This window comes from Chenopodium quinoa, unplaced genomic scaffold, assembly GCF_001683475.1.
Source record: "Chenopodium quinoa cultivar QQ74 unplaced genomic scaffold, ASM168347v1, whole genome shotgun sequence".
In the NCBI taxonomy this organism is placed as follows: domain Eukaryota; kingdom Viridiplantae; phylum Streptophyta; class Magnoliopsida; order Caryophyllales; family Amaranthaceae; genus Chenopodium; species Chenopodium quinoa.
Window position 1 is genome coordinate 766,319 of NW_018745324.1, and position 12,747 is coordinate 779,065.

The 12,747-nt window shown below is 37.8% G+C and overlaps 1 protein-coding gene across 1 annotated transcript; it reads right to left on the reverse strand.

The window, feature by feature from the left end:
• Positions 1-8,373: 8,373 nt before the first annotated feature.
• Positions 8,374-8,958, reverse strand: LOC110712707 (probable serine/threonine-protein kinase WNK5). Its single transcript, XM_021891162.1, has one exon. It carries the CDS (start codon positions 8,956-8,958, stop codon positions 8,374-8,376), a length of 585 nt encoding a protein of 194 aa, XP_021746854.1.
• Positions 8,959-12,747: the final 3,789 nt, after the last annotated feature.

Genomic DNA, 12,747 nt, shown 5'->3' on the forward strand with positions numbered 1-12,747 from the left:
AGAAGATATTCTCTAACGAGATGCAGAAGGAACCTTTGGCAGGCTTTCCCACGAGAGCCGGAGCATGTTCCCCAACAGGTACATGAAGAGTTCCCTAACAGGAACGTTCCCTAACAGGAACTTAACGTTGCCTCGAGAAATAGAATACATCAATACTACAAGATTCCAGAACAAGAGTTTCAAAGAAACAACATGAAGACGAAGAAATCGAAGTATATCGCTCTAGGATTCATGGAAGTATGTTTCATAAAAGTCAGTCTGGAACAAGTCTGAAGAACCAAGGTGAACTCATGATAGTCAATGAAATTAGAGTTACTGACTTGTTAGGAACTCAGAGACCGTCAGAGTTCCGAAACCTAATCGGAACTTACGTCTGCACGTCGTTAAAGGTCGCAGGTCGAATTTAATGATATATATTTATCTACCACGTGCATATTTTTTAAGGATTTGGTTTTACAGAATAAAGATATTTATTTTCTAATAAATCCTTGTGGAAAAAGATAAGTTATTTTTGGAAAATATTTTCAGCAAAATAAGTTTAAAATAAAATCTAATTTTATGGCAAGTATATCTTTTGTAAAAAGATATGGTAATTATATCTTTTGTAAAAAAATATGGTAAGATATATTAGTATATTTGGAAAACATAAGATGGAGATAAAATCTGATTTTATGGTAAATATATCTTATTATTATTGATTGAATATATTCTTAACAAAAGATATATTTTTGAAAAACTTATTTTTGGAAAATATCTTTTATTTCTATCTTTTAATAAAACTTATCTTTTACAAAAAGAATAATTTGGGTGTACTATAAATATGCTCATATGTATTCATTCAAAGTAGAGGTTGACGAAGTGCAGTGGTCGTGCTTAATGGTTTCATCCTTCACCACGAAGCTAAGTCAAACCTCCAGGTCGAAGTTCCAGTCAGGTTCCGGTTACAGTTCGTCCAGTAAGTTCCAGACAGATCTCGAGCGTCCAGCATATTAGTTTTATCTCTCTATTCATTGGTATGTATTTAGAGTTATTCTTTGAGAGCTTGTAATTGGGAAAAAGGGTTTTGAGTGTTTTATGTATTGGGGTGTGAGAGTTCGTGAGAATTCTCGTTTTTATAATATTGTATTGTAAGAGTGCAATGTGTGAGCTTCTAGAGTGAAGCCGAATGAGCTTCTAGTGAGAGGCCGAGTGTAGGCACTTTGGGAGTGCTGAGTGAATCTAATTTGTGGACTTAGATTGGGTAAGATAGGGTCTTATCGTGTAGCAAGTTTAGTCAGGAACTTGTGAGTAAAGGTCTGTCACTTAATAGGTTTGTAACTTGGTGTTTGCCCTATTATAGTGGATTGGTTTGGCTTGAAATCCCTTGGAGGGTCGAGGTTTTACTTCCAGTTGGGCCCTGGATGGTTTCCTCGTAAAATCCGCTTTGCATTGTCTAAGTTCCTAACAGCAATCAGTTTTATATTCCGCGAAAACTAGGCACTAGGAACATACTACAATTCACCCCCCTCTTGTAGTAAATCATCCGAATTAACATATTCCTATTTTAATTTAGACAATTTTCTACCCCAATTTCGTGACATAGTTTAGTTTCTCCTTACCTTGAAAGCTAGATTAAATAGTCATCTCTCTGTAGATTCGACCCTACTTACCCTACTACATTGTTAGTTGGTTTTGTTAGGAAATTATTTTTGACAGGTGTACGAAAACCTATCACTTAGGTTCATGCATGAGTCGTTTTTCCGTCATTTGAGTTAAGGGTCCATTCCATTTCTATTCTCTTCCATATCCTCTTTCAATCTATTGCATGTTCACTTGAGCTTGAGCCAAAAATAAATAATAAAAAACTTATCCCTAATTTCCCTTTCTACAGTACTTGGTCAAGGAAAGAAGGGTGATTAATCAAGGACAACACCTTTATTCAAGTTCAACTTTTTGATAAACCGATAAGTCAAAAGAGAAAAGCTAAGAAGATAATGGCAAGTCAAGAAGAAGTCAATGAGCTTAAGAAGCAAATGGTTGACGGGACTGAGGTGTTGAAGGCTTTAACCCTTCAAATCAATGACCCAGTGAAAGAACAACAAATGGAGCTCATGCAAGAAAGCTTGAGAAAAATATCCAATGACTATAGATTCCAGGGCATTAGCTCACAAGGGGTCTCAGTGGACAAGGAGCTTCTTCCGCAGAAGTTCAATGCCAATGACATCCCTAAGTTTAAGCCAACTGACAATCCTTACTTTCATTTAAGGTCCTTTGAAACTGTAAATGAACATTAAAGGGATTCATAAGAACATTTTTCACTCTTTATTCTCGCTCTCTTAAATCCATTTGTCAACATTGGTTCTTCTCCCTTGATAAAGAGAAGACCTCTACCTGAGATGGAATAAAAAATGCTTTCATTGATAGATATAAGTGTAATATTCAAATTGAAACCAACCATAGACAACTTGAGATGCTAAAACAAAAAGGAAACGAAGGGTTCACCTCCTTATTCAACAAGTGGAGGGAAACTTCCGCTAACATGATCGAATTCCCTACTGAAAAAGAATCCGTGAGGATGTTCATAAAAAATTTACAAGAAAAGTATTCAAAGCACTTAAAATATCAACATAACTTGAATACTTTCAAGGCCGTCTATGACATAGGCATCGAGATCGAAGATGACCTCGCAAAGAAAAAAGCTACTAACAATAGTTACCACAGTGGCCGGAAAGGAAAAAAGAACGACAATCCTTCTTCTTCCGAAAACGCCCACTCTAGTAACAATGTTAGTACCTTTGATCTCAGTGAAGTTTTAGCCATGGATAACCAAGGATCTAATAAGCAACTAAGGAAAGACTTCAACCCCATTGGAATGAGCTATGATGCTGCCTTCGTTCGACTCCATACTAAGGGACTCATTACTCCCATTGGACCTATTCAAGATCCTGCACCTAAAAAGAGATTGCCTAGTTGGAATCCAGATGCACATTGCAAGTACCATCAAGGTAGGGGTCATACTACTGAGAGCTGTTGGAAGCTAAAAGAGGCTATCCAACATTTTATCGATAATAACAAGCTTCCCATACCTCCAGCTAGCAATAAGAATGAGTGATGATAAAGCAAACGACACAAGGCGAACTTCAACGACAAGATTTTGTGACCTCTCTTTTTCTATTTCTTTTTCATTCTTCCTTTCCCCAATAAGTCTAGCATAGGCACCTTTATTTTTCCTTAGATTTACTTTGTAGGTTTTTCTTTCAATAAAATGATCATTTTATTTCTTGCATATGATCATTGCATCGCATTAAAAAAAATAAAAAAATAACGTCGAACTGAGTACAAGGTATATCAATGATTTGAGGCACCTCTTGTAGCCATGTCATATCTCCTTTCACCTTTCAAATATACAATCCTTTTTTGATAAACCACTTTGAGCCTCATCTAACGATAGACCTTTCTTTCTTCAACCCACATCTACATAACCTTGTGATGGGATGGTGTGTAACTTATGCAATTTTCAAAAAAAAAAAAAACAAAAGCTTGAGTGTATCAAAGACTAAAATAGCAAAAATATAAATAATAAAAAGTTTACAAAAGGGCAAGTGTTACAATGTCTTTGACATGAACATGTCTTTGATATGAACACGTCTCAGATTGCGTCTCTTATCGAGTTCTCGGTACCGTGCCTGAGAAACATGAATGCCAAGTGAGTGATATAACGCATGATCGGGATTTCCCACACTTATAAAAATAAAATAAATTATAAAGCAAAAGAGAGAGCAAAATATAAACAAAAAAAAAGAGAAAAGAGACCTAAAAAAGAGTTAAAAGCCTCAAGCATAAAAATATAAAGATTCAAAAGCAAGGTTGCACACCTTGGGGGCTTATCTAGGGTCTTGAGCTTTTATCCTTTTCTTCTTCAACCTTTAGCCTAACCACGTTACAACCCCTAAAAAGACCTTTTTGAGGTATACACACACTTGTGCGAGGTTCGGCTAAAGCTACATTCGGCCTGATTCCTAACGGATACGTAGGCAACCTCACATTGAGGTGCGGCCGTAACAAAAATGCATTCATATTCACATTCACACACTCATACCATGATCATATCAAGGGATCCCCTATGCTCATCCCTATCTACTTAGAGCTAGACTTGGGGGCTTGATCCCTACATTATTAGCTTACCTAGCCTAAAGAGTCACCATTATTTGACTATTCTAAAAATAATATGTTTTTCAACACACTTAACCTCTGCGGCCTAACTTTAGTGTCACTTTCACACACTGCACAGATACATGACCAAATAGTCTTCCCCTTAGGAACCCTTTGTCATGAAGTCTTAACACAACATTGAAGCATAATTCGTCATAAAAAAATCACTCATCACTCATCATTGCATCACAAAGTACGAAGTGCTTAGCCTCCGTGCCTAAGTTGCCCAAATACTTTCATCATTGAGTCAACAATTGAGATAGCCTAGGATGAATTAATCCTTGCACCTTGAAAAATAGTATCAAACAACATTTGACTAAGCTCATTCAACATGCACCATAAAAAACTTCTTCCTTTTATGTCTTTCTATTTCGGAAGAAAGTCGGTACCCTCCACAAAAAAAATGACGGAAATTTTTTGCATTTTTCGAGTCGTGCGATCACACTATAATGCACACACGAGTCATGTCGTGTCATATCATCTTGAATTTAGTCTAACACATGTGTAAAACACTTTGAGTCAAGTCATGACAAGTCATATGTGAGTAAAAATAAGCCTTAGGTCAACCCTAAGATAATTAAAGAGATGAGCAAAGTCCTATAGTCAAAAAATATAAATACAGGTACATTCCAAAGAGCAAACGAGTAAGAATATTCCCGGATTTTTTCGAAAGAAACCGCGAATATAAATGCATAAGATTCTTCTAAGAATAAGAGGAGGTTAAGCAAAACTTACAAATTGGAGATGAAGAGCTTTAATTTAAGAAGATTTGGTTGAAAGGAAATAACCAAGTTAAAGGTTCGGAGTGAAACTGGGCAATAAACAACAGCGGCATAAGGAGACGGGTTTAATCAAAAACCCTGATTTCAGCGCCAGATGACGAAATTGCCGCCAGGAGACAAGTAGAAAGAGCGGCAACAGCGTCTTCCAGCAGGCGCTGGTGCGGCAACAAAACGTGTGGCCCCTTAATGTGCTTATTGTGACCTCGTGTAGCAATTTGGGTTCCTTGGTGCGCCAGTTAGCCCCTATAAGCAATTTGACATGATTTAGTAATTGGCTCGATTACAATCACATAAAGTGATCGACCTGATAAAAGATCGTCTCACTTAGCTTAAAGCGCCTAAACATTGGCTCATAGCAAAGCACCGACATAATGGTTTACAAGTAGTAAAAAGCACCGACGTAATGGTTCACAAACAGCAAAAATGTGCCGACGTATTGGCACCGCGGAAATTACAGCGAAAAAATTACAACAACAAAGTTCAAGGGAGCTTTAAAGATCGACAAGCATTGGTCTTTAGTAATTTTCTTAGGAACATTATCGTAACAACTAAGGATGACTTCAAGCGAAGGTATCTTCGACAGCGTTCCCTAGGATATGGAAGGTTGTCAGAAAGCTGAGGATAGCTTCAAGAGAATTTATCTTCGACGACGTTCGCTAAGATTGTGGGGGTTATCATTAAGATTTGAGAAGATAACATGAGATGGGCGGTCTTCGACAGTATTCGCTAAGATTGTGGAGGTTGTCACCCAGATTTGAGAAGATAGCACAAGGTGGGCAGTCTTCGACAGCATTCGCTAAGATTGTGGAGGTTGTCACCAAGATTTGAGAAGATAGCACGAGATGGGCTGTCTTCGACGGCATTCTCTAAGATTGTGGTGGTTGTCACCAAGATTTGAGAAGGGCGGTTCGTGATGAGGCGGTCTTCGACGACTTTTTCTATGATTGGGAAGGTTGTCATTATGATTCAGGAAAAAGGCTCGATATGTAGCAGCATTGATCGATGGCGTTCCCTATCTTGTGGAGGGTTGTCACAAACAACTAGAGGTGATTTCAAGCGAAGTTATCTTCGATCGTATTCCCTGGCTTGCGGAAGATGGTCACAAGGCGGTAGAAGATTGTTTCAAGCGAAGTAGTTTTTGATAGGATTCTCTGGCTTGCAGAAGACTATCACAGCGAAAATTGGAGGCAGCTACAAGCGTAGTAGTTTTCAAGAGGTATCCCCTAGCTTGAGGAAGATCGTCACAACAAATCGGTTACTCCTAGAGACGTGTGCTCGACGGTGCAAGATACACGTTTCTTAACTCTTTTATTTGTTTTAACTAACGCTAGTTTGCAGGTATCAGCGTTACAAGAATGGTTTAGGATCGTAGAACGTTCTGAATCATTCTCCGTCCCTATCGCAACTTTGACTTTTGTTTTCGAAACATAAGTTTCTCCAAACTCAGTTAAAGTGGGGGCTTCTATAGACACCCAAATGTGTCTCCCCAAAACCAAACCCAGTGATGAATACCTTTCATGTCATTTGATTATCGAACGAGGTAAAAGTGTGAAAAGTCTAGTGATGAGGATGTTTTTATTAAAATATCTCTTTCTGTTTTTGAAAATATTTCTTTTCTTACCCTATTTATGAAAAACGTGCATTCCAGTTTAGTTTGGTTCATTATAAGGGTCCAATAATAGTGTAGATAGATGGGCCTTTCCAACGATACATTATAAGCCCAATTCCGATGAATAATGAGGAAGTTATGGCCAAAATACTAAACTGGGCCCGGTTTGGTTCTTATATGCGGCCCAATGATCTAGAGGAGGGCCTATATTTAATTATCATTCCTAAATCTATTAGGAATTATTATAGTTTCTATAATTCTCTAGAAGGTTCTCTTAAATCCTAATGGAATTAGGATTGATAATTATGTTTCAAAGAGTTTGAAATTGAATAAAACTACTCCTTTTGAGAATCCTTGTTTTGTACGAGATAGAATATATTCAGATTTTATTTTTGTGCCTCATAATCTTTATCAAAATATTATATGATTGAATAGAGCTTGAAATTATCTTTCCAATGATATATTATAATATTAAATCCGAGCTATAACGAAAAAGATATGAATGGAATATGAAACTCTATCCAAAACTGACACCCTTCCATTATTTCGGCCATATATTTTTAAATACAAAATATTTTAATATAATTTTAATTGGGTTGGAAATTATACTTCAAGAGCTTTCCAAAGACATATTATATGACAGATTTGGACTTCTGGATCAAAACATATGATAAAAAAGAATCCGCAAAAACTGTCTTGCAGCGCCAAACGACAGACCCTGTCGCCTGGCGACAAACCCTGTCGCCTAGCGACAGATTCTGTCGTTGATGACAGAAGCGTGTTTTATTCCTTTCGAACTCTGATTCTTTTCTATCGATTCCGGACTATTTTATTATTAATAGGGTCCCTGGACCTTCGTTTTTCAACAACTAGAATTCTCTAATTCTTCTCTCTCTCTCTCTAAGCTAAAGCTTATTTTCTCTCTCCCTCTTTCTAGCCTAACCTTTTACAAACAAAATTCCTCATACATTAGCACTAGACACACCTAGACAAGTTCGAAGTTGCCTTTTCCCTAGACGTGAAAGAAAGAGATACGAGGCATCCAAGTAAGTACTTTAATTGTTTAATTAATATTTTTGATATAGAAACATGTTTAAGTTGTTATTATGGTTTATAGTATCATAATTGACATGGTAAAGTCGTATCCCCTAATCAAAAGTATTACCTAAGTCCTCTAATTAATGCAGATAGGGAAGTAGGGTTGAATCCACAGAGAAACGAGTCTTTCTATTCCTTATTAATTAAAGTATTCTAAATTATAAAGTAACCAATATGTAAATTTGGATATGAAACTAAATTACGAAGATTAAGAATAAGGAGAAAACAATGAATAAAAGGATCTAGGGCATAGGTTCACCAATAAATAATAGGAAAATTGTAAACTAATAATCCCACCTTTAGTGAGTCTTCTATAAACAATCCCACCTTTTGAAATTCCAGAAACAATCCCACCTTTGGTAGGGATCTTCCATTAACGATCCCTTTGACCTATAACCTGTTAAGCAGGTTAATTTTTTTTAAATTTTTTTCAAAGTCACATGTGACTTGATGATTGGACAAAATAGTAAAAGTTAACAAAAAAAAAGGGTAAAAAAATAAAAATAAAAAACAAAAAGAACCCCACCAGCCACCCCCACAGCCACCAGCCACCCCCCAACCACCGAGAAACACCTACCCCATACCCTAGGCCCAACTAAAAACGGCCGGAAAACACTACCCAGCCGCCGAAAACCCTTATGATCGCCGAATACCGCCATCCCAGCCCCGATAAACCCCTACTTATGAAAACCCTTACGACATTTTTGACAGCTTCTGACGCCAAACAGGCTTGCTTCTTCCTCTTCCTCCTCCCTGCATCATTCCGCGCAGCCTCTCATCTGCATCAGCTATACCTGCACTGCTCAACCCTGTTCGTATGCCTTCAAAATTAGCCTCCGAGTGAATCAACGGGTCTCTCAAAAGATCAGATGCTGCAGATCTGTCATGTGGAAGTGCCAGACAGACATCAATGAACTCCCTAATCTCAGGATCTGTCACTTTTTCAAACGCAGCAGGCCTTACACCCCTCTGAACACGCGACTGAATCTCATCGCGATTCTTGCATTCGCTGTAAATCTTTTCTTTACTCATCATCTGAACCACGCACATCCCGAAAGAATACATGTCAGCCCGCTGATCATAGTCCAACAGAAAAACCTCTGGTGCCATGTACTCTGGTGCATCAGGATAGTCCTGTAAATCAGCACCCTCTTCAAGCCTTCTCGCGGCACCAAACTCTCCTAGCTTAACCTCGCCTGTATTCCCATTAATAAAGATGTTCTCGAGGTTAACATCACGGTGCATAATCGGTGGGGTTTGACTGTGCAGATCTGTCATGTGGTGCCTGTATTTTTTTTTTTTGGCTTTTTTTTTTTAATTATTCAAAAAATAAAATGAACCTATAAAAAATTGACACATGGCATATAACCTAAGAAATCCGGTAACTAAAATAATCAAATCGGTCAGGGATTGTTAATGGAAGATCCCTACCATAGGTGGGATTATTTCTGGAATTTCGAAAGGTGGGATTGTTTATGGAAGACGCACTAAAGGTGGGATTATTAGTTTACAATTTTCCTAAATAATATTCCAGGGTAAAACACAATAATCAATCATCAATGCATACATTAATCAGATCATAAAGGGCTTTCGCTACGTATTACAATCACACAATTAATTTACCGGTATTAAATCTCATCTCTCGAATCTCGACTTAACCATTTATAAATTAACCTGCCTATTGAAACTAGACCTAAACATCAATTCTCATCTGTTGAATCTCGAATCAATATTGTTAAACTCATGCATAAAAGATCTGCGCAAATCTAGTCACAGAGCATTAAATCAATCAATAGGAAATTAATCTAGCATTGACAATTAACAACCATAAATTACCCTTTCATATTATTTATAGATCCCCATAAACCCTAGAAATAGAACTACTCACACATAATAAAAACTAAACTAATCAAAGCAATAAAACAAGACATGATCAAAGGAATAAAAATAAATAACTAAGATTAAGAGAAGAGAAATTGTTACCAGAGAAAAGCTGGAATTAAGAATAGAGTTAAGAACAAAGTATAAGAGAGAAAACTAACCTAAGAGCTAAGTAGAGAAAGAAAATCTAAAACAGAAGGTGATTAAAATTCGTACCAAAAATCGTACTTAAACCTCCCTAAAACAAATCCTAATTGAAAACTAATCAGATCCTTAGAAAACACGCGCCCGATCGGGCGAAGGGCCGCCCGGTCGAGCCCGCCTTTTTTTACTACGCCCTTGCTGGTGTGCTGCGCCCGATCAAGCCTACGCTCACCAGATCGGGCGCGGCTTCTTCCTTGATGTTGCTTTGTGCGCCGCCCGCCCGATCGGGCGTATGCTTGCCCGATCAGGCCTGGCTTCTTCTTCGAGGCTTGGATTTCGATTGGGCTCAATTCCTTGGCCCAATCCGGATTTCCTCAACGGGTCTTGATTACTTGATCCAATTGCCCCGGTATCACATACCGAGCCCTTAATCACCGGCTTGATGACTCTAACCGGCCTTGAGCTTCAAAGATGGTCGTGTTCCTCTAATTTCTGTAGTTGATCCATGAAAACCCGGGAAAATGCTCCAAAAGTGCAATTTCCTGCAAAACTCAACCAAAACTACAAAAACACTAGAAAACACTTATTAGTAATAAAAGTGGCTATAAAGAGCCAAAAACACTACTCATTATAACCATGGGACGGGGGTAAAACACTATATAAAATAGACATATCAAACTCCCCAAGCCAAACCTTTGCTTGTCCCTAAGCAAAGATCTCATCAATGAATAAATAAATATGCTTCACCCCAAAAAGTAAAAATCAAGAACAAACGATTCAGGGTAAATTAAACAAACATGCTTCAAAATAAACCAATCAAATCCATTTAATTATCCTTCCTCCCTAACAATTGTCAAATAGAGAAAACCACAAGAGCATATAGAATTCAAGACTAGTGCTCACACACTCAACTCTCATTTATGTGGTGAGTAAAAGATGTACTCGATCGCTCTCCAACCAACCCCTTTAATGTGAACAATTCCCTCCCAACTCACACTCTCGTGTGTTTAAAAAGATGTACGCTCAACCTACTAGTCGACTCGAAATATGTCAAATCATAACTTGCATTGATAAACAACACTTTCACATTTATACAACTCTATGCACAAAGGTCGAAAGGTCTTTAAAGCTTGTAATGTAAGGCTGGGGTAAAGGGTAGGAATCATTTTGGAACAAGTGAGAGAAAAGCTATGCTTAAGGGAGAAAATCCTAATAAAACCCGTGATCAAAATAAATAATGACCAAACATCTCCAACATAACCAACTCTAACAAAAATCCACCAAATACAACTCCAAACAATATAAACAATCCCAACTCTTACAATTTCACTCATAAGATATAATAATGAAGAAGTGGAGTGAATAAACATATTTTATTTTCCAAACTTGAATTTTCATTGAAGCTCGATTTTTTTTTCTTTTGATCAACCTCCAACTAGAACATTTGAACATTGAACAATTTTTTTCTTTTTGCTTTTTATTGAAGTTCACTTATTATTTTCACTTTTTTTTCTTGAACTTCTCTCTTTTTTTTCATAACATCATACTTTATTTTTTTCAAGAAAATATAACTTTCAAACTCATCAAAAATAAACATGATCAAGAACAAAATAACTTCTCAAAACCCACCCAAATTGTGCAAATAATAAGCACGCTACAAACTCCCTCACCTCACTCACTAATAGCTCCCCCAAGCCAAGCTTGGGACTAGTAACCAATGGGGCAAAATAGTCTTATAATGTGGCTAATAAACAACAAAAAGTCAAGGCAACAACATGGGTAGCAAGAAGGGAACAAATGTATCTACAATCATCTGGAGGCTACCTAAAAGAATGAACGCCTTCGTCCTCCTCAATGTGCATAATAATGAATCATATAAACATTAATTATAGTTGCAAACCAATACTCAAATTCATTGACATACCAGGAACTATCACACATTCCTAACCCAATCAACTAGTCAAGCACTATATTCACAAATAGTTGGCAAAATTGACTCATGTTAAGGTTTCAAGGCAATCAAACATCAAATCATGATCAACTAATCCACAATGTTTATCATCATATACCAAGAATCAAAACAATTTTCCTCAAGTATGGGGCACAGGGAAGCATAATTTATAATTCATTGGAACGTATTTTTGGAATTTAATTTTTCAATCTTTTTGTATTTTTCATATATAAGAAAGCAATTAAACTAATCTAGAAAGCAATAAATCTAACCTAAGAAAACACACCAAAAATAAAAGAAGAGAGAAAAAGAAAGATACCAAATCCAAAATCTCCCCCAAGCCAGAATCAGACAATGTCCTCATTGGCTCGGGAACTAGCCTAGCATAGCTAGTCCTGATCATCCTCATCCATCCTCGAATAGCCTCCTCCATGGCTCGAACAACCACCTCCGTAACCCGAACCACCTGTAAAATAGTTAGGGTCTACATTCCCCCCAAGCCCACCAAAAGGAGCATCGGTCCCATAACCGTGGAGCGAAGAGTAGTCCACATAGGTAACAAAGGCACTTGGGTCCGAATATCCTCCTTGGGGATATTGAAACCAATCGAGAACAAGTGAGTCGGGGGGAATAGCCCCCCCGACGTGCGTAGTCATCATACATGGGGTATAAACCCCTCCCAAGTTTTCTCTCCACATGCCCCACCCTCCTATCTAGAGACCCTACTCTCGTATCCAAGTTTTGCACCATACTCTCCACTCTCCCTTGCCCCATCTCAATCCTATCTAGTTGGCTCCTAAAAGCCAAGAAGTCATAAGTGGAGTTTAATTGGGTCAATGTTATAGTTCGTGGAAGAAGTGGGGATGTCATAAGTGTAGGGATGGGGTGGTGGTTGAGGGTGAAATTGAGGTTGTGGTGAAGGTGGTGCTTGGTGAGCCGCTTGAGCCTCACCTTGGTTGCCTAAAATAAAGGTGTAAGAAGGTTGACCCTTCTCAAACTTAGTCAAAACGGGGTTAGGCAACGTAAAGGGATTGTCCCTTCTACCCGACTCCCTTTGGATGACCCACCAAGTTTCACCCCCTATGACATTG